This window comes from Vanellus vanellus (genome assembly GCF_965231255.1).
Source record: "Vanellus vanellus genome assembly, chromosome: 9".
NCBI classification, from domain to species: Eukaryota; Metazoa; Chordata; class Aves; order Charadriiformes; family Charadriidae; genus Vanellus; species Vanellus vanellus.
In genome coordinates this window covers 20,940,556-20,962,089 of record NC_138914.1, presented here as the reverse complement: position 1 = coordinate 20,962,089, position 21,534 = coordinate 20,940,556, and the positions used below count along the sequence as shown (strand labels likewise).

At 60.8% G+C, this 21,534-nt stretch overlaps 1 protein-coding gene across 1 annotated transcript in view; it reads right to left on the bottom strand.

The window, feature by feature from the left end:
* BSN (bassoon presynaptic cytomatrix protein) overlaps positions 1–21,534 on the bottom strand; it is a gene marked incomplete at both ends in the record, with an annotated part of 99,071 nt that overhangs the window by 1,893 nt on the left and 75,644 nt on the right. Inside the window, 3 exons of the mRNA XM_082487827.1 lie at positions 91–2,209; positions 2,963–9,616; positions 11,142–11,576. Coding sequence (XP_082343953.1) covers positions 91–2,209; positions 2,963–9,616; positions 11,142–11,576 — 9,208 coding nt within the window. The remainder of the gene's footprint in view (positions 1–90; positions 2,210–2,962; positions 9,617–11,141; positions 11,577–21,534) is intronic.

The window sequence follows — 21,534 nt, the reverse complement described above, 5'->3', positions numbered from 1 at the left end:
GAGGCGGTGAGAGTGTCTCTGCGTACGAGCGGACGGGCATGCCCCGGGGAAGCGCCATGCTCTGGGGTGGTCACCACGGGGAGCCGTTACCTTCGCTGTCCGAGACAACGCAATGGGCATCGTCCATGCCGTAGCCCTCCTCGTGCTTGTACGAGTGACTCCTTGGCACGTCTTTGATGTGCTCTTGCACATCAGGCAACGAGTGGCTGGAGCAGAACTGGGAGCAGGGGTCCCCCGCCGACTGGGGGCCGGGCCCCCCTGTAGCACGCGACCCTCCCACCACCTTCCCCAGGGGGCTGACGGGGCTCTCCTCCTCTGAGGGCTGTGCGCGGATGGGCGCCCGGCCACGGCTCTGGCTCATGCTGAGGGACGAGGGCTTGGAGCCACCTTTCTGGGAGCGCTCCATGCCCTCCCGCTCATAGGACTTGCTCCGGCTGCCCGACTCCCGGACAGAGGACTTTTCCACCCCATAGCCGGAGGAGCGGGTTCTGCTGCTGGTGGAATACACCCGCTCCTCCTCGTCCACCAGATCCCGGCTTGAGACACCGTAGTACTTCTGCTGCTCATAGACATTCTTCTTCAGGCCATAGGTGATCTCCTCCTGCAGCTTCTTGGCCCTGGAGGCCACATTGCTGCTGCCGACCGAGGTTGTCACGGCGTAGGAGGCTAGGTCTGACTCCACATCTTTGGCTTCTTCAATGGGGGAGAACTTGGAGATCTTCTGCTCCATGCCCTGCTTCCTGTGCTTGCTGCGCTTTGAGGAGACAACGGCGGGCGCCAGGTTCTTGGATGAATGCTTCGGCAGTGCCATACCAGAGCTGTGCTTGTCAGCCCGCGAGGAGTGCCGGTACTCACTGTCCCCGTAGTAGTAGGATGAGCTGGCAGAGCTCCCCAACACCCTGCCATTGCTCTCCGTGCCTCGGTGGTAGCTGTTCTTCCCTCGATGGTCAGGGCCGTGGTGGTCGTAGACATCCTCCTCGGATTCGTCTTCGGCTTTAGCGTAGCAGCAGGGCCGGCTGGAGCCCTCGGCGTCTCCCAGCTCGCTCTTCTCTCTGCCATGGCGGCTGTCGGTGCCCGTGCCAGCTGGCTCCGCTTTCTGCCCCTCCACCGCTGGGCTCTCCTTGGTAAGCTCACTGATGTCCTCGATCATCACGTAGTTACGGGGGATGTTCTGCTCCAGGCTGGTGTAGAGGGACTCAGAAGAGAAGCTGGCTGAGGGTCCCTGCGCCGCAGTGGCTCTCTCGGCCGGCCGGGACTCAGGCGCCTTGTACTGCTCGTAGCTGCCACTCGCCGTCGTGGCACTGAAGGTGACATCGGGGACGGCGGAGGAGCTGCTGGCTGCACCGATGACCTCGTAGTTCGTGGGGATCTTCTGCTCCAGGTCAGCCAGCGAGGTCTGCCGTGGCTTCTGGTGCCCACCAGCCACCTCCGCCAGGCTCTGGAAGAGGGCAGGCTGCGTCGCTGGCACGGCGGCCGCCCCAGCAAAGGCGCTCGGGGCTTGGTAGGGGTTTTGGGGCCGGAATCCCGGCTGGCCTGGGGCGCCCAGCTCCGGGTATGCGGCGCCCGGGGCTGGGAAGGTGCCGGGTGAGGCGAAGGTGGGCAACGGGGCTGCCGGCAAGCCGTCTTGCGAGGTGCTGGCCGTGGGGTACTGGGGGGGCTGCAGGCGCGCTGGTGGGAAGGCGGTGGGGACCTGCGGGGCTGGGTACGGGTAGGCGCCATAGGAGGCAGCGGTGGCGGTGAAGTCGGGGTACTGCCCAGCAGGCGCGGGGCGCAGGCCGGCGCCATCGTAGGCAGCAAGACGCAGGCTGTGCAGCTCGCTGTCGGACAGGTAGTCGCGGCGGTCCCCGGGGCAGCGCAGGTAGGGGTGGTCTCGCCCGCCCCCCCGCTCCTTCAGCAGCGACTCCTTGCGCTGGGTGATGCCCAGCTCCAGGTACTTCAGCTTGGCGTCGATCTCCTTCTCCTCCTCGTCCAGCTCCGCCTGCTTCTTCCGCAGCTTGGTGGCCTCGTGCTCCACCAGCTTCAGGTCGCGGTCCAGCTCCTTCAGCAGGCTGGCCTTGGTGACCGGCGCGGTGGCCTTGGGGGCCAGGCTGCTCAGGTAGAGCTGGGGGGTGGCCGAGCTGGCCAAGGGGACGTGGGGCTCCTCGGGCGGCGGGCTGGGCAACGTCCGCTTCACCTTGCGCGCCAGTGGGCTGGACTGCAGCCCCCCCACCTGCAAAGCCAAGGGACACCTGGTCAGAGGTGCGGGTGGACGTCCCCCCATGACCCCCCGCCCCTGAGCATCACAGAGCTCCTCCCACGCCCCGAGGTTGCGGTGAGGTGGCCCGCCATGCACGTGTCCCCCCCACGCACCGAGGGAGTGGCGTTTATGTAAAAGCGCAATAAATAGGATGGAAGTAACAGGCAGGGCACTTTCTGTGAGTAATTACCGGGGGTGGCAGCTGGCCAAGCGCCGGGCTGGCCGCGTGCGCACTGCCGCCTGCCGCAAAAACTGCTTTCCGTCCTCGGGCGCTTGGCAGCGGGGCTCGGGGGGACAGTCGGGGGCTGCTGTCACCCTGGGAATTGCCCCGGGGCTCTTTGCGGGGCGCTCAGCAGCCCAAGGCAACCTCGGTGCGTGGGGGCAAAGGTGGGAGTGAGAGCTGCCGCGACCCAAAACGGAGCCGTGCATGGTGGCTGCTCCTCGGGAGAGGAGAGGGACCGGGCAGGGGACAGGGGACAGCCCTGATGCTGCCACCCAGCAGCAGCTCTCACCTCTTAACGGGCTCGTGCAGCCGGTGGAGCTCCAAGGCCTCCCTCCGGCTGCCGGCTTCAGTGCACGCGTCCGTGCCTGCCGGCTGCCATCAGCTGCCACAGGAAGCCAGCCTTTTAAAATATTAATTGCCGCAGCGCTCATGGAACCAAAATGTCCCGAGGTGTCTCCTGGGGTTGTTCCCCAAGAGAAAGGTTGTTCCCTGCGCTGACCTACCTGGGTGCTGGGGAGCAGTGGGTGCTGGTAGAGGGAGAACCTGTCCTTGCCGGCCTCCTCGGCCGTGGGGCTGATGGGCTTGGGGTCGGAAAGGGAGCGCTGCATGGTCTTGATGGGACGCGGCAGCGTCTGCTGGCGCTGAGCCGAGTCGGCGGTGAAGTGCTTCTGCGGGGGGACGTGAGCCTTGTTCAGCCGCTCGCTGGTGGCGAAGGAGGACTCCAGGAGGCGGTGGGGAGACAAGGGGGAGACGGGTGAGTAGAGGACCTGGGGAGAGCGGGGCGGCTGGCGGGTCACCAGCTGGGAGAGGGACTCGGCTGGCAGATGGGACTGGTAGCCGATTTCCAGGGGATCTGGTTTCTTCTTCTCGAACTTGCCCAGGGTCTGCTGCCGGACGGCGTGGGGATCCAGCGGGCCCGTGCTCACCATCTGGATGTTGGTGGAGTAGGGTGGGATGGTGGTGGGCACCGTCAGCTGGGGGACCACGACGCCGGGCTGGGGGGCCGGCTCCGGTTCCGTCTGGCAGGCCAGGCTCTCACCCCGCTGCGTCTTCTCCGGGGCCGAGATGTACTTGACGATCTCCACTCGGGGGTCGTGGGTGGTGATGTGGATGGAGGGGGAGACACGGAGGAGCTGGTCGGGCTCCGTCTGCACCGAGCAGTCGCTGATGGTCTGGATGCCCACACTGGCTGTGCCACGGGCTGTCCCCTCCGTCTTGCCTTCGGCACTGGCCTCGGTGTGCCGCGAGGGCCGGGAGCGCCGGCGGCGCACGGGCTGCTCCCACTCCCCGCTGTCCTCCTCGTCCGTCTGCACGCTGCAGTCGGTGCTGCGCCGTGTCCGCCGCCGCCGCGACAGCAAGTACCGCTCCTCGCCGTCCTCCTCGTCCGTCTGCACGCTGCTGTCCGCCGTCTTCCTCGCCGCGAAGGCCTCCCGCGTCACCTCCTTCTCATAGGCATCCCGCAGCCGCGGCATCGAGTTCCTCTTCTTGATGCCCCGGCCGGGCTCCCAGGACTCCTCGGCTTGCAGCGACATGTCAGAGGCCGAGCTGCTGAGCGGCCGCTGTGGCGCAGGGTAGCGGGGGCCGGCGGGCCCCTCAGGTGGCACCTGGCCTGGCGGGGGCCATGCCTGCCCGTTGTGCGGTGGGCCCCGCGGCGCCTCAACGGGCCCCTCGGGCGGGCGGGCGGCGGGCTCGGGGAAGGTGGTCTTCTGCCGCTTCTGCTCCTCCAACTGCTGCTGCAGCTGGTGCTGGAGCTGGTGGATGTGCTCCAGCTGGAGGCGCTGCTGGGCGAGCTGCTCCCGCTGCAGCGCCAGCTGCGCGTGCCGCTCCTCCTGCTGCTGCTGCAGCACCTGCTGCTTGATGCACTGCAGCTCCTGCAGCTCCCGCTGCACCAGCAGCTGCTCCTTCTCCCGGTGCCGCTGCAGCTCCGCGCGCTCCCGCTCCAGCTCCTCCTGCAGCCGCAGCTGCCGCAGCTTCTCCAGCTCCACGCGCTCCCGCTCCAGCTGCAGCACGTGCTCCTGCTGCTTGCGCTGCCGCTCCTCCTCCCGCTCCCGCTCCTCCCGCTGAGCCCCGTCCGGTGGTGGCTTGGGTGCCGCAGCCGCTTGCCCACCCTCCTTGCCGGCTGCCGGTGCCGCTGGACCCTCAGCACGGGGAGCGGCCACCACCGGCTCCACTCTCTGCAAGCCACTGGTGGGCGCAGGGGGGACTTTGGGAGCGGGGCCGGTGCCCACTGCTGCTGGCGCCGTGCTGGCGGGCTTGCCCAGGTAGACGGGCGTCTCCATCAGAGAGGCTGCCGGGGCTGGCCGGCCAGGTGCTGGGTAGCGGTAGAGGCCCTGTGCCGCCAGCGGGACGCGGGGAGTGACGACCGGCAGCCTGGCCAGGCTGGCCAGTGGGACTGCCGCCACACCGCCCGGGCCGTAAGGTCGGTACAGCCCCCGCAGCATGGGCCGCAGCACCGAGGCTGGCTGGGTGGTGATGGGCAGCGTGGAGGCGATGGGCGTGTTGATGGTGGAGTAGATCATGCCGTCGGCGGCTCGCACGGTGGCGGTGGAAGGGAACATCTGCCGGACGGCGCCCAGGCGGACGCCGGGGACGTTGTACTGCCCCAGGCTGCCGAAGCCCTGCCGTGCCTCGGGGAAGGTGGGGTTGTACATCCCACCAGGTTTGGGGGGTGTAGGGCCCTGCTGCTGAGCTGCCAGCCCCCCCGCGCTCCCCGGCCCAGCCCCGGGGCCATAGGGCAGCAGGTCGGGGCCATTGGCATGCCGTCCCCCGTACTGGTCCATGGAGTTGAGAGCGGCGCACATACGGCTGATCTCACGTGCTGTAGTGGCACTGTAGTGGGCCAGGCTGGACTCCTGGAAGCTGGCCAGGTCGCCCCGGGGCGAGAAGCGGTAGTCGGAGTAGATGTTGGAGGCTGAGCTGTACCTCCGCATGGGGAGCGGGTGGCCCAGCAGCTCCGTGGGCTGGCGGAGGTCGGAGAAGGAGCCATACTGCAGCCCCTGGCCCAGGTAACCCCCCTCGGCGAAGCCCACGCTATAGGAGTGCTTCATGGTGCTGAGGTCCACAGCAGCGTCGCCTGCAGGGGAGGGGAAGGGCTGATCCCCCTTCGTGGGGTAGTAGCTCATCCCGATTTCGGAGAGGTTCGTGTCTGACATGGAGGAGTAGAGGCGGCCGAAGGTGCCAGTGGGGTAAAACTTGTGCTCCTCGTAGAGTGCGGGTGCTGGGGCTGGCTGCTCCCGGTACGGGAAAGTCTCCGGCAGCTCCGGCTCTCTGCTGCCATAGAGGGGCCCACTGGCTTTCCGGCCAGGTGCCGCTGGCACCTCCCCAGCTTTCTTCTCTGGCATCTTGGAGGTGGGGTTGAAAGCGCCAGTGCAGCTGCCACCGAAGGGGAACTTGTAGACCACGTCGCAGCAGGCCACCTGGCTCTCCGGCTTCATGCCCGTGAGGTCCAGCACGTTGGCCGGAGGCTCCTCCTTCAGCACTTTGGTCACTGGGCCAGTGGCTGCCTCCTCCATCTGCACCATCATCACCTGGGACTTCTTGCCACCCAGGGCAAGGAGAGGGCTCTGGCTCTTCAGCTCCACCGGCACCGCCCGGTACAGCTCTGAGCCTGGCTCTGGTGGGAAGGGCTGCGGGAGGCCACCGACGCTCTGTGCCCCGCCAGTCTGCGTAATGAGCACATCCTTCTTCACCATCTGGCCCGGCATGCCGTACCTCGCAAACTTGGTCTGGGGGGGAACGGCGGGCTCGGGCTTGCCGCTGGCTGCCCCGCTTGCTCTGACAGTGGCCGTCTGGATGCCTTGCTCCACCTGCTTCACCTGTGCCAAGCACACCGGGCTCCCAGTCCCCTGCCCAAAGTCCACACGGCTTTGGAAAGGGTCTCCGTAGACCACAGGCTGCTTGGGCTGTGAGAGGAGCATGGGGGAGGCGATGGCCAGGCCGGCGGTGCTGGCTGCAGCAATGATGGCGTGGGGCTGCTCTTGGGCGTTGAGGTTGATGATCAAGGGCTGGATGGCCGTGGACTGCCGGCTCGGGATGTGGTCCAAGGTCAGGCAGTACTTCCTGGCCTCGGTGGCCAAGGAGGTGAGATCCATGCCTTGGTCCGTTATGATGATAGGGGCAGATTTCAACGCGGTCCGTAAGTCCACGGCGTTTGTGCTCGGTGCCTTGGGGCCCGGCTCGACCCGGGACGTGCCGGGGATGGAGGAAATGCGGCAGAGGGAGATGTTTTCCGCGGGGAGTGCTCCCCAGCCGTAGAGCCCCGTGATGCCGTCGGCAGCTGAAGTCACAGCGGGTACCTTTTGGGCGTGCTCCTTCACCGGCTGTGCCCTGACGTAGGCACCCGGTGGCTGCTCCGGCTCCGGCGCCTGGCTGTAGCCGTGTGCCGGCAGCTGCCGGCTCGGCCTGGTGGGTGATGAAGTGGGAGATGTCAAGGAGCCAGAGCTTACCGGCTTGGTTTGGCTGGCTGCGTCGGCTGCCAGCGTGATCAGCATGAAGGGGGAGTCCTGCGAGGAGGGCTGCCGGGACAGGCGGGGTGAGCCTGCCCGGTGTGGCGTTTGCGTCCCCTGTGCCACCATGGGGGAAGAGGCAGCAGGGCCGCCAGCGGCGGCGGTGGGACCCTCATAGGGGAGGAGGGGGCTCTGTGTCTGCGTGGAAAACTCTGCCGTGGCCTTTGTGGCACGGGTGGGACTCTGTGTGGGGGAGGTGGGCGAGAGCGGAGGGCTGGAGCTCTTGAAGAAGGGGTACGTCTTGGCCAGCGAGGGCTTGCTGTCACTTGCGGCCGGGAGCTTCTCCCTGGCTGTCTGCACACTGATCTCCGCCACCGCCTTGCTTCTGCTGGTGTCCTCTGTCTGCGAGCCGTAGCTGACGGTGCTCTTCACCGGACTGTAGCTTCTGCCGGCTATGGATGGGGCCTCCGGAGCTGGGGAGCTGTAGCTCCGGGGAGCACTCCCGGGGCCACCTGCTGCTGTCGTCACCGTGGTGGCACCTTTGCTGTAGGTGTAGGGACTGGCGGCAGCCTTGGACACCGGGCCGGGCACTGTCGGGGTGCTCTGGAGCTTGGCTAAGTCTTGTCCCTCTTTCGCAAAATGCTGAGTGACCCGGACGTCGGGAATGGCCTTGCCTGCGCTGCCGTCAGAGGTGGAAAAGGAGACCGGAGCGGAGAGCTGTGTGGGGCTGGTGCCCGGGGTGAGCGGACCGCCGTTCTGCTTCATCAGGTCTGCATAAGCGCTCTCGGCATTGAGAAAGTGCTTCTCCTGGTACGGCTCCTCCTGCGCCTTTGCCTTCTCCCCCTGCTCGAGGGCCAGGTCGAAGGAGGAGGACTGGTGCATCCTGGAGATGCTCTGGGAGGTCTGCAGGATCTCCTCATACACTGCTCCCGCCTTCGGCGGGGCACTTGGATAGCTGGGCTGGGAGGGGTGTGCAGGGCTTCCGTCGTACCGGTACTCCTCAGCGTACTGGTACTCGAAGCCGTTTTGGCCCTCGGTGCCACGGTAGCCCACCTGCTGGTAGGTGCCGCCGTAGGAAACAGCCGGCTGGGCCTGCTGGACCTGCTGCTTCTGCATCATCTCTGCCTTCCTCATCATCTCTTCGTAAGCTTCCTCAGCACTCTTGAGGGGCTTGCTGGCGGGCTGGCTGGGGCCGCTCTCCACCTTCTCTGTCGGGGAGTACAGCGACATGAAGGTGGGCAGGTTGTACTCGCTGCCTGACTTGTACAGCTTGGAGGCCACGGCATCGAAGCTTTCGGCCTCAGAGTCGATGGAGGGCGAGTACTCGGAGCAGGAGGAGCGATGCAGCTCCTCCATCTCTGCCGCCTGCCGCAGCTCCTCGGTGGGGGAGGCGTCCTCGATGGGGGAGAGGTTGCTGGGGGGGGTTTTGGAGCGCTCCCTCCTCCGCTGGGCCCTCAGCTCCTCCTTGTCGCGCTTGGTCTTGCGCGCCGTGCTCCGGATGCGCTGCTGCTCCACCTCCCGCATCTTCTCCTGCTCCCGCAGCAGCTCCTCTTCCTCCCGCAGCTCCTCCTCCTCAGACGAGTCCTCGATGGTGGGCAGCAAGGGGCCGTGCGAGCGGTGGCGAGCCTTCCTCTGCTGCTTCACCTCCTCCAGCCGCTGCCGGCGGCTGGGGCTGCTGTCGCTGTCCTCCTCCAGGGAGGAGATGGAGGTGGGCGAGGTGCCCGAAGTATAGCTGGGCGTCGTGGCCGGCAGGGTGGAAGAGTACTCGCCCCGGGAGCGCTCCTCGGGGGAGCCTGTCAAGCTCTCCATCTCCAGCTCGGGCTCCCGGTCCAGGCTGGTATCTGCCTCCTGCCCCATCTCCATCTCCCGGCCGTAGCCGGTCGTGCTGTTCAGCTCAATGGTTTTGAAGCGCCGCAGCCCCCCCTGGGCCGTGCTCAAGTCGTCACCCTCCGCTGCCTCCATCTCCTTCCTCTCCTCCTTGTACAGGCTGCCAGGGCCAGGCGGCAAGCGCCGCTTGGCCGACGCTGGCTCTTTGCCCTTCTCCACCTCAGCCTTCTGCCCGGCTTTGGGGATGCTGTACTTGGCACGCCCGTAGCCTTCCTCGTCCTCCTCCTCCTCCTCGAGGTTGTCTTCCTCCGCGCTCATCTCCATGATCTGCCTCCGCATGAACTCCTCGTCGCTCACCTCTGCCTCCCGGCCCTTGGGCCGGGGTGGCACCGGGGAGAAGCCCCCCTCGCTGCTGTCCTCCACGTAGTCGTGCCGCAGCTTGCTGCCAAACTCATCCGAGGACTCCGCGCTCTCCCGCCGCTCCCGCTGGTTCTCCCACTCCAGCGAGTCCTCATCCTCCTCCAGGATGTCCTCCAGCTCCTCGTCCGAGTCAAAGGCTTCGGGGGTGATGGAGAGGTACCGTGGCCGCTGCCTCTGCCGCTGCTCCTCCCGCGGCTCCAAGCTGCTCTTGCCGCGCTCGGTGGGCTCTGGTGGGGCTCCCCGGCCTTCTAGGAGGGGCCGCATGCTGCTCTCCAGCTTGGTGAGCTCGGAGGGGCTGGGGGGGCTCTGCCCAGCCAGCCCGGTGCCGCTCAGCTTCTCCTCCTCCTGCTGCACCAGGCCGGTGATCTCGCTCTGCGAGCTGGAGATGCCGTCGGAGGAGTAGCCGGTGTCGCTCAGGCTCTGGGGGCTGCGGGACAGGTCCGGGGGATAAGGCTTGCTCCCGTCCTGTGGGCAAGGGAGAGCACAGCGTCACACCCACGCAGCTCCGGAGCTGCTCCCCCCCGCCTCCCTCCAAATCCTTCCCCCAGGGGAGCATGCAGAAGGTCTGGGCAGCGCTGGGAGACAGCCCAGCGTGAAGACTGGGGGACGCCCCGTGTCGTCGTCCTCCCCCCCCAATGGCTCGTCAGCAATTTGTCTGCGTGCTAACGAAGGCAGGTGACGGGGCATGCTGCAAGCAGGGGATGGCACAGCAAACGAGCTGGGGACACAGGCATTGTGGGACTCATAAATATGTTTAAAAAACCGTGCCCCGTCAGCATTATCTCCCCCGGTAACTAACGGGAGAAGGCTCTCTAATGGCAATATCGATTTTTATAGCCCCCACCACGGAGGGCCAGCACTGGCTGAGCCCCAGCCGAAAGCCTTGGGGTACCGATGGCCGTGTGCCCTTCCCCGGGGAAGGGGCGCGAGGGCAGAGCTGCCTGCCATCCCCCCTGCCTGCACGGGGAGAAGCCCAAGCGCCGGTAACTGGGGGCGGTGGGTCTGGGGAGGGGGCAGCCCTCGCACCTCAGTGCCCGGCTGGGCTGGCGCGGTGGCACCGAGGGGACAGGAGCTTGGCCAGAAGCAGCTTGGGGAGGAACAGCCACCTTTTAATGAACTTTAATTTCCCTGACTGACAGCCCTGCAAAGCAGCCTTGGGAAGCAGGGCGGCGCCCAGCATCCTCATTAGATACCGGCAGAAATAAACAGGCCCTTTTAATTGATGGTACAATTAGGCAGCATGGGGGCAAGCCTCCGAGCCATGGGGAAAGCGCCGTCGCGCTTGGCCCTGGCGCTACCGGCAGGGCCCGTCACCTCCATGGAGGCACCACGGACCTTATTTGATTTCGGAAGTTCGAGCAGACAGGGATGCCAGGAGCCTCTTCCCTGGGGGCCGTCGATCCCTCCCAGCTGATGGGGACCTCTGGCTGCATCCCCTCCCCGCGGCGGGGACTGTGCTGGCTGCTGCTGGGATGGTTGCTCGTGGTGGAAAACCATCCCGATGCAGCCAAGCTTTTCCCTCAAACTGTACTGAATTTTAAAAAAGGGGGGACTATGAGCTTGAAAAACGCCCATCGCTGCAGCATGCAATGTTGTGAAACGAGTTTTCCATTTAACGACAAATTCAACCGCCCTTATATTATTTTAAAACAAATCTGGAGGCCAAAGCCAACCCGAACTATTAGAGTTATTCCCAAATTCACGTAACAGTAACAAAGAGAAGGCAAATACCAGCAGGCTGCTATGCAGCCTGCAAAGTTCCTAAGTGGTTTGGAAATGCTGAGGCAGCAGCGCTTTGAGCTCACCATTTCCCAAAAGATCATTTTCTGAGGCAAATGGCCTCGATGACAACAGTTTCTGCTCCGACTCAGAACAACCCCCTGTTTCTGAGCCACGGCTGCCGGCGGAGGTACAGCTTAGCACTGCGCCAGCCCTGGGTGGGATGCGGTCCCCAGGGATGCTCAGAACTGGATGTACCCCGAGAGCTCACCTCCTGCTCCTTCACCCGCGGCGCCTCAGGGGGTGCCCGGCTCTCCTTGCTCTCCGCCTCTGGTTTGGGGGTCATGCTCTTCCCCTTCGGTGCGGCACTCTCAGGAGCTCTGGAAGGCTCTGGGGCAGCTTTGGGCAGCGGCTTTTCCTCTGCCGGTGCCGGGGGCTTCTTCTCCGCTGGGGCAGGGCTCGGGGTCCTACTCTGCTCGGCAGCCCGGAGGCTCCTCGCGGGTGAGGGCTGCCGTTCGAGGGGTGCTACTGGCTCGGTGGGCGCCGGCATGGGTGCTTTCTGCTGCTGGCTGACGGCCGGCGGCTGGTGCCGTGGGGAACCGGTGGGCGGTTGCTTTGGGGCAGGCATCGGCATCGGGGCAGGGTCGCCGAGGCTGCCTTCGAGCAGCCGCTGAGTTTGGCAGTTCAAGCACAGCCATTCGTTCTTCTGCAAAACAGAGAAAGGGAAAGTTGGGTTCAAACTTGGGGAAGCTTCGTCCCAAGCAGGGACCCCAACGAGAAGTTCAGCGGACGGCACGCACGGTGACGGCGCAAAAGGACTGAGCCCACCCAAACCAAATAACCGGCTTTGGATAGGCTGAGCTGTGAGCAGGCAAGCACCGAAACGCCGGTGCGGGCTGCGGAGGGGCTCACACGGCGCCGCAGCTGTACCGTACAAACCATCTAGAAGAAAGAGACCGACCACCCAGCTTAAAACCGCTCCTACCCTCGTCCAGACCTCAGTGCTGTTCAGCCAGAGGGACCACGGCTACGACACGGGGATTTCACGCTCTCCCCCACAACACCTCAGCCTCACCAGCTATTTTCATCTCCGGTCCTGCCGGTATTTCGGTTTTAAATGAAGTTAAACAATGAAGGCAGATTACTGCCGTAGCTTAACACTTCTCGGGCTCCATACAGTTTCTTTCTCGCTCTGATTTGTTTTCCTCGATACAATAAAGGTTTAATAGCATAATCATAATACTTAAGGATCTTTTTTTTTTTTTCTAGGTTATCAGAAAATACTGGGTACACAAGTCCGCAAAAAATTTCCCAAAGATATTACCCAAGGCACACGCTGTGCGGGAAAAGAACAAGACAATCTCGTCTAGTGAAATTCTCAGCAAGAGACGTTGTTTTATGGCCTGGAAAAAGCAGCTTGCGAGTGGGGCGGTGAGTGGCAGAGAGCCCGCGGGGCTACGGCAGGGGCTCTCCATTAAGACACCAGAAGCACTTTCCCCCCTGAGGTCATCCAAGGGCTATTTTTATCCTCCCAGGAATGTCCAGGAATAGAGACCTGACATTTCCTTCCCTTTTGATGTTTCATTGTCTTAACTCTCTTCATTTTTGCTGCTAACAGCCCGATAAGCTCCAAGTCCTTTCCCCCAGACTCCTCTTTTGCTTTGCTCCCAAAGCTCGAGGTGGCCAACCTCAGGGGGCAGCTGGCCCCAGTGAAGCTGTCACACTGTTGGAAAGGTGGTCTCAGTCTTTAGCTGGCTTTAGCAAGCCAGCCATGTCCCCTGGGGCCACAGAGGCCACGGTCTCCATGTAGAAGGTGAGGTTCACCAAAATGGCCTTAAGGAAACGGCCTCAAGTTGCTCCAGGGGAGGTTTAGTTTGGATATTAGAAAAAATTTCTTCCCCAAAAGGGCTGTCAAGGATTGGAACAGGCTGCTCAGGGAAGCAGTTGAGCCACCATCCCTGGAGGTATTTAAAAGACATGTAGATGTAGTGCTGAGGGACTTGGTTTAGTGGTGGACTTGGCAGTGTTAGGTTAAGGGTTGGACTTGATCTTGATGGTCTTTTCCCACCTAAATGATTCTATGATTCTATGGTTCTATTCTGCGACTCTAAAAACCACCCCTGTGAGATGGCAGCAGCATCACGGGCTGGGCCCCTGAATCCAACGCCCAGGAATCCTCGCATTTTGAGGAGATGCTGGAGATGCTTTGCAGCTGGTGGTGGCTGGGAGTAGCGGGCTTCCCCACGGACACTTCTTCGCTCCGGCAGCAATCTGGACCAGGAGCCACCGTCCAGCCCATGCAGCAGGGCAGGAGGGCTTCTTTTGCAGGAAAGGGGCATGCAATGTCCTCCCTCCCACCTCCACCACCCCACAGCAGCTCCTGCTCTTCACACAAACATCTTAAGAATACATTAGGGCTTCAGAGGGCTGTAAAAAAAAAATCCCTTTCAGCATGGTAATATTTAATTACTGCTTAATCAAAGAGAAAGTCTAATTAAGGGGCAAGTGCAGCCTATTGTATCTTAATGATTGCATTTGTCTTCTTTTATTTCGGAACTCGCTCTCATCCCTGTGCCTCTGAATCAGATCTCCTCGCCCCACTCCGCTGTGTAATTATTGCAGACTGCAGAAGGAAATGTGATTGCGTGACACAAAATTGAATTCCTGCCTCATGGAAAAACGCGGCCTTTCATTTTTCTTTCAGGAATCCCATTTTTCTTCGCCAGAGCTCCCTCCCCGACGCTAGCGGTGAGGGGGAGGTGCGATGCAGAGGGGATGGGCCAGCTGTGCCGGGCCACAGCTCCTGCCCGTCCCTCTCTGCCATGCCATTGTGCCAGCTCCCAGCTCAGTCCTGCAGGAACTGGGGAAGATCAGCCCACCTGAAACACCCCAGCCTGCCCCGTGGTGGCTGGGAAATTCTGGATGAGGGGATAGGCACAGCTGCTTTTGCCCTTCCAGGGCAAAATTCAAGCCAAGGATGACCATGGAAGGCCAACACTGACCATCAGGTGCCAACTGCAGATCCCGAGTGCCAGTCAGGTCCCATTCTAGGAGGTGGCTCTTGTGCCCATGGAGAGGCAGGGGTCACACACGCTCTGGCCAGTACCCTCCTGGGACAACCACGATGACAGGAAACCCTCCAAAAGGTGTAGCCTCCCAGACAGGTATGCTCCTTTTGTCTAGGTTTGCCTGGGAACAGACGTACGTGCTTTGCAAAAGCAGAGGTGCAGGGTGGACGTGAGGAAAAGTCCCTTTGCTGAGGCAGCGGTCCAGCCCGGGACAGTCTCCATGGGGTCTCCATCCTTGGAGGGGGTTCAAGACTTTTCTAGACAAAGCTCCTTGTGCTGGTGGCTGCTCTGCTCTGCATGGAAGGCTGGGCTGGAGACCCCACACTCCCCACCAGCACCTTCCCGAGTCCATGGAGGTAAGGGACACCACCACGGCACAAGGCAGGCACCAGCAGAGAGGACCTGCTGGTGTCATCTCATCAGGATGAGGCTTAGGGGTCTCTAAGACCGGGTGAGCACAGGACTGGCCCGTGCCATGGGGATCTGATGGCTCCGCAGACCGATCTGAGCATCCTCCCTCAGGCTGCTCCCAGCCGTGGCTCCGCAGCCATTCCTCTTGGCAGCTGCCCCAGTTTGAGCAGCTCGCCCCGCCATCCTGCTCTCGCAGATGTGACAGCTCCACTCTTCATGGGACCTCACCGGGAAGTGGATAGGGGAACAACCTCCGGTAAAAATAGCCCTGCCAAGAAGATCATGGAGCTCCGCTCCGAAATGCCCCTAGCCCTTCACAGCAGGCAGGAAGGCTGAGATACCGTCCTGGTTTCAGCTGGAACGGAGTTAATTTTCTTTCTAGCGGTTGCTGTGTTTCAGACGTGGTACCAGAGGAATGTCAATAATGCATATTGTTCTAGCTGTTGCCAGGTGGTGTTTATATTTTTCAAGGACTTTATCAGCAGAAGCTGATAAAGAGCACAGACAGAAGGATGGAATATTCCGTACCATAGACATCATGCTCATTCTATAAATGGGGGTTGGCCGGGGTGGGGGGGCTGGTAATCGCCATGACAGCTCAGGATTCACCGAGTGGTGAGAGTGACTTTTGTCATTATTATTATTGTTCTTTTCCTTTTCTGTTATTGTTCTATTAAACCGCCTTTATCTCAACCCATGAGGTTTTTTCCCCTTTCCTTTTCCCTCTTTTTCTCCCTCTGAGAATGGGGAGAACTGCGCGTGTGGCTGCCCGGTCCTGGCTGCCGACTGGGGTTAAACCACACCAGGTTAAGACAGAAACTGGGGAAGGTCGCAGGTGGAGCTGGACCTTAGCCTTCACCAGCTGTGAGAGGTGCCAGCCAAGTCCCGGGAGATACCCAGGACAAGAGACTGGCATATATTGAGTTTGCATTTTCCTTTCCTGGCTTTCCTTTCAGCATCCCAGGGGTCTCCCGTGCCACGAACCCCTACGGAAAATCACTCTGCAGTTACAGCCTGGGATGGCACAAACCCCAGGGAAGGGATGACCGAGTTCTCCCGAGTCCTGGGAGAGGCCCTTGGCCTCATCAGCAGCCGGAGCCGCCGTGTACGCTGTGAGCACAGGCTGTGCCGCAGCAGCCAACACAGTGTTTGCCACGGCATCCCGGCGCTTGCTGCAGCGAATGCCTCCAGCGCAGGAGCTGCATGCTGCCCGGCTCCTACACGCACACGGGGAAGGCGTGAAATCCTGCCCTTGGCAGCTGTGGGGAGATGGAGGCAAAGCAAAGCCCAGTGCGAACATCTCTGGCAAACCTCTTGGTCCCCCATCTTTAAGAGACCCCACTGCAGCCCCATCAACACCCGGCGCCGATACCCGTCACGCTGCCGCATGCTGAAAAAACGGGGCTCAGTGACGATGCTGCACCCGAGGCATCCCACAGCCCCGCGCTCTACCGGTGACAAACGGCCCGTCCCTCTCCCACGGTCCCGCAGCGTTATCGGCTCAGTGCCCGGTTATCCCGCAGCACCTCTGCTCCCGCTGAGGGATCGGCTCTGGAGCAGCTCCCCCGTACCTATAACTTGGTCACTCGCACCTCCCAGCTCATGCGGTCAACAGCATTAAGCTGCTCCTAAGAAAAATGCAAACATTCAACCACTGGCTGATTTGCTGACAGCTTGTAAATCCCCACTGAGATTAACCAGATCCCATAAAGATAATAATAATTAGGCTGTATTTAGTGCTTTGCATGTCCAAACCGTCGGATGCCCAGGAAGTCGGGGTGCCCCTTGCCGGGGCGGTAAGCGGGTAAGGAGCTTACGGCAGAAGGCACGGCGGCGCCTGTCTGGGTCTCTGTGCTTAAAAGATGCTGGAAACCATGGCCCCGATCAGGACGGGGGCTTGCTCAGTGCCGAAATTTGCTGCACCATGGTGGCAGGCATTGGGGGGGTTTAACTGCACGGAGGACAGGTGATGGGGAGCCGGGGTATAGGCAATGCCACCCGGGCTGCAGAGCGGGCTCCAGGCGAAGGAAAGCATCGATAATTAAAGAGAGGGATGAAACCAGAGTGTGCCTGAGATGTTATCAGCTTACACCCCTGGGAGGATGACCGCCTCGGGCTCCCAGCCTTCCTCGTCCCCAAAACACCGGGATTTGCAGAGGATTTATGGAAAAAATGTAGGTTTCCAAAGAGAGAAAGGGACCTCCTGTGGTTTTTTGGGGCAGGATGGAGCCCAGAGCGTAGGGCAGCCCTGGCCAGCGACAGAGTGAGGGGGGGTTGGTGTGCATGGGGGGGTGCACCCAGCTCCCCCCAAGCTCCGGCATCCCCCAGCAGGTGGCCACGGCCGTGTTCGCCAAACCTCCGCTGGGTTTCACCCTGCAATTGTTTTAATTTACTAATGGGCGACAGCAAAACTGTAATTAAGTAAAGCAGAAGTCCTCCCGCCTAATTTTGGTCAATGTAACCGCTTGGCAAGTTAATTAAGTGCTGAATCCCCCAGCGCCACTGGGTTTTTTTCTTTTTTTTTTTTTTTTTTAATGACGGAGCCAGCGAGCTTCAGCGTCAGTGTTGCACATGAATCCCCCATTTGGCAACTCGGAGGTCTGAGAGCTGGCGGTGCCAGAGGCTTCCCAGGCTTCCCCAGAGGCTTCCCAGTTTCCCCCATGACCTCCTGGCCGCCAGTCCCACCATCCCCGTCACCCCCGAGACCCTCGCTGCAACCTCTCCGGCTTCTGGCAGATGCACGGCCGTGGTTTTCCTCCCAGCGCAACCCCCTCCCTGCGATACCGTCCCTGGGACTCTGTCCGGTTATTTATGTTCTACAGTATTATTTTACAGAACCAAACCGGTATCTATTAAAATACCAGGACAAAAATCTGTACGAAATAAGATAAGCAGCATGAGGTATAAGTATCTCGCAAGCCAGATCACATCTCCCAGCACTGAACGCGGCGAATCTCACAAGAATATTTCATTTATTTGCTGACAAGTACTGTGCAGGGCTCATCACTGTGACAGATGGGTGCCTGGAAAATATGGAAAACACTTCTGGTATCTGAATCAAGATCCAAATTAACAACAAGAACCTCATAAAATCGCTTCTTAAGAGCTCCTCTCAGCCCCGCTTGCAGGAAAGCTCCCGTTTAGGAGGGCTCCTGACACCCAGGCACCTTCCACGCACCCCCCAACCCCCCCACCCCCCACCCCGCAGCAGAAATGGGGACATCTCACTGCATGGTGCCATCTCCCGAGCGCTCAGCATCCTTGCGCTAAGAACGCCACAGCTCTGGCCGTACCGTGGATGGTTTTTAGCACAGTTTTAAAGGAAAGGGACTGAGTCACGCTCCATCGCTGGATGCCAGGGCTGTTTCAGACCCACGGCGGGCAGTGCCTGCGGTCTGGCTGGCAGGTTCTCCATCCTCTAACTGCTCCTGAGCCCTCCCCTCGGCAAAGATGCTCTCTGCCAGCAGCCTCCCCGGCTGAACCCCACTGCTTATTCATTTCGGATGCTCGCTCCCCCTCGGTTTCGGCCCATTGCCACCGCTGAACTCTCACGCACCCCTCCAAATTCCCTCCCTGCGGCCGGAGGCACCGCACACCTCCGCCAAACCCCTTCGACCGCACCGCCACAGTTTTAGGAGGTGACGGGAAAGGTGCCAAGCCGGGATGCTCGCCTACAGAGGGGAGGATGCACAGCACGGTCCCGACCACGGCGCCTTCACAAAGCGCGTTTTCAACCTCGTGTGCCATCAGCAAATAACCAGGAGCCCGGTTTTACCTCCGCCCCAGCCTTTACCTCTCCTCAGAGGCTGAGGCAGCGATGGGATTTGAGACGAGGGGCGAGGAAACGCGCGGCGGCCACGGAAGCGCCAGAGGTCGGGAGGCGAGATGGAGCAAATGCAGGAGATGCTCGTTGGAGAAGCTTATGGGGAAGGGACCAGGGAGGGTTCAGCTGGCCTCAGCGCCAGGAGGGGACCGCAACCAAGGGGGATGCAGGGGCAGCGCGCAGGTGGGGGCAGCCCTGGGGAGCCGGGGGGGCCGGTGGGGCTGGCTGTGCATGGCCGGTAGCGCACGCACGCGTGCTCACACACGGCTGCGGGACAGCCACCTCCGGGAGGAGGCAGAATGCATAGGGTGTGTAGGAGCCTGTTGCGATAGGACAAGGGGTAATGGTTGTAAACTAAAAGAGGGAAGATTCTGACTGGACAGAAGGAAGAAATTTTTTACGCTGAGAGTGGTGGTGAAACACTGGCCCAGGTTGCCCAGAGAGGTGGTCAATGCCCCATCCCTGGAGACATTCAAAGTCAGGCTGGACGGGGCTCTGAGCAACCTGATCTAGTTGAAGATGTCCCCACTCATTACAGGGGGGTTGGATTAGATGACCTTTAAAGGTCCCTTCCAACCCAAACCATTCTATGATTCCATTATGATTCTACTTCTCCAATTGTGCCTTTTTTTTCCCCTAAAAATGCCATCAAAATCCTGCTCAAGTGAGACACAGAGCTGCCTGCGCTTGTGCTCACTAACTGCATTTACGCGTGCTGCTTCTGAAGTTTATGCGTGCACATATATATATATATGTATAAAAAAAAATCTGTAAATAAAAAAGAAGTGCTAAATGCAACCCAACAGCTGCTCAGTGGAGCAGGTCATGTTTCTGGAGCCTGGTTGTCCCTGCGCCGATGCCTGCCCCGTTTGGGGAGCGCGGGGGGCCGGCGGTCTCCCCAGGGAGCCACTGCGCATCCTTCCCGCTGCCTGGCCAGGGGATGCTGCTGCAGGCAGCGCAGCCAAGAGCCAGTGCTGCCTCAGCATGAAGCCTCAGACTCCCGGGAGCATCCGCAGGGAAAGGCAGCGAGGGGACCGCGCACGCTTCCCGCAGCCGAGTTTCCCCGGTTGCCAACAGCTCCACGCTAATTGACTTCATTACCATCAACTGGGCAAGTACTGGTGCAGCCGCGGCTCACAGATTAGCCCAGCTGAAAACCACCGCAGTTATTTCAATCCCTTGCTAAATATAGCATTTGACTGAGCTACCCAGTGCTGTGTTTTCCAGCATCAGCCTATTCTTATCTGTTCTCGTGGCCTCTCTCGGGCTGACGGAGCCAACAGTCCCTCCCTAGCTGTATTTTAGATGTGTGAAATGTATCGGTGGCCTTCGCACCACAATAAAGTGATTAAAACCAGCGCAGGGTAATGAGCTCGCCGGGATGAGCTCTGCATCACAGGGCTTGTTTTCTGCCTCCCATCTGCTCTGCTCCATCTCTCTTCCTCCTCTATGTTGGGACCTCTCCCGGTTGGAAAAAAGACAAAGACAGAGAAGATGGGAGAAGCTGCCCCACCACCCTGTACTGGTGCCACGGAGAGAGGAAGGCAGAGCGCAGATGGGGAGCTGGGCAACACCCAGGCGCAGAAGTGGCCATCGCAGTCCTGTTCCTGCGGCGCAGCCGGGAGCATCCTCCTCCCTCGGCTCTCCCTTCTCCTTCCCCCTGCACATGCCTCACCCCAGGGATTTTATTTTTTTTTTTTTTCCCTGGCCGCAGCAGGGGTGCAGAGCCGGAGGGTGGGAGAAATAGCCCCCCCGCCGTCCCCCCCCGAGGCATTCACAGCCTCCCACCCTGCAGCTCCATACACCGCCCGGCCAGCGGAGGATTATTCCAGCTGAAAGTCTTTTGACTGATGAGTAATAGCAACGCTCCCCTCCGCTCGCCTTCGAGGAATAGCTGTGCTCTTGCCAAGTCCAGCTTATTCCACTGCAGCAGCCGGTGGCCGGGCCGGTGAACGCCGCCACGGCGGGGAGAAAGCGGTGCGAGCCTCTGCGGCCGCAGGAGAGCTGCAAACCCGCTCTCCACCAGCACGACCAGCCTGGACCACTTGCGGCTTCTTGCGGGGTCAGGGCATCCCTGTGCCGGGCAGCCCCTCCTGCGGCAGAAGTGGAGATTTGCAGAAAAGCCATGGGATTTTTGGGGCACTGACCAAATGCGGATGGGGGCATACGCTGCTCTGCTGACTCCTGAGCTGGTCTGGGGCTGCCAGCAAGGGTCCTTCCCCAGTTTGGCTTGCTAGAGGCTAGCGGAAAAGGCCACCAACTCTTCCACGTTATTAGGAATTGTGCTGGTAAGAGTCAAGCTTAGACTACTTTTCCATATTGTTATTTCACTGTCGGATCCCAAATAATTTTATTCCACAACGCTGGGAAACAAGCTTGCCTTGACTGACCTGAAGGCCAGTGGGGTAACCGGTTTGGATTGTCCAGCCAGGACCCCGAAATAAATCCCCCCGGCTCTGGCATCCAGCCAAAGCCCCCACGGGTGAGCAGCTCCCGGCACAGCCCAGCTCCGGAGCATCTCAGCACCCCCATCCCCATGCAGTCGTAAGCCATCAGCTAGGCTCCTCCAGCTCATCCCTGCCCATCTTCCACCACCTCCAAAATTAGGGCAGCTGCTGCGGCAGGAAGCACCTTCTGTATTTTCGGAGCATAAAAATAAAAAAAAAAAGAAATCTTTTTCGCACAGCAAGAATGTTTCTAAGTCAAAGGATTTAAACTATTTTGCAATCAAGGAAGTGTATTTCCAAACGCGCCCGATTGCGAGAGTCTGGGTGCTGTGTGGGCTGTGTGAAGGGGCTGCTAAAAAAGGGTACACAGCTGTCCAAAATTTGGAAACCGGTGCTTTTGCAGAGTATATATAGACATCCCTCCCCACTCAACATATTTCCTTCCAGTTCATTAGATAAAAAAAAAAAAAAAACAAACCAACAAAAAAAAGCCATTTTTAAAAATCAGTAGGATATTGAGGAGAGCACTTTGATGCTTTGGGCTTATCTAAAAGCCACGGGGACCGATTCCCAGGGCTGCGGGTGAGCATCCATCGCCCTGGGAATGGCCTGCTGAGCATCGGTGTCACTGCCACGCTTCCGCAATAAGCCAGACACCCAGCAATAAACCAGCTGCCATCTGGAACCTGGAACGGGAAGCAGGGACGCCAGCTCCCAGCATGGCGATGGCAGTGGAGATGAACACAAGCAGCTTCACCTCAAGACGGCAAGGAGGTGAGACACGGAGAGCAACCACCCCTAGGCGGGACATGGGACATCCTCTGCATTACTGTTTGAAGAAGAGAAGGCTAGTTTTGGGGCCAGACGTGACCACCAGAAGTGTCCATCCTCACTCCGACCCAACAAGTTGACCCA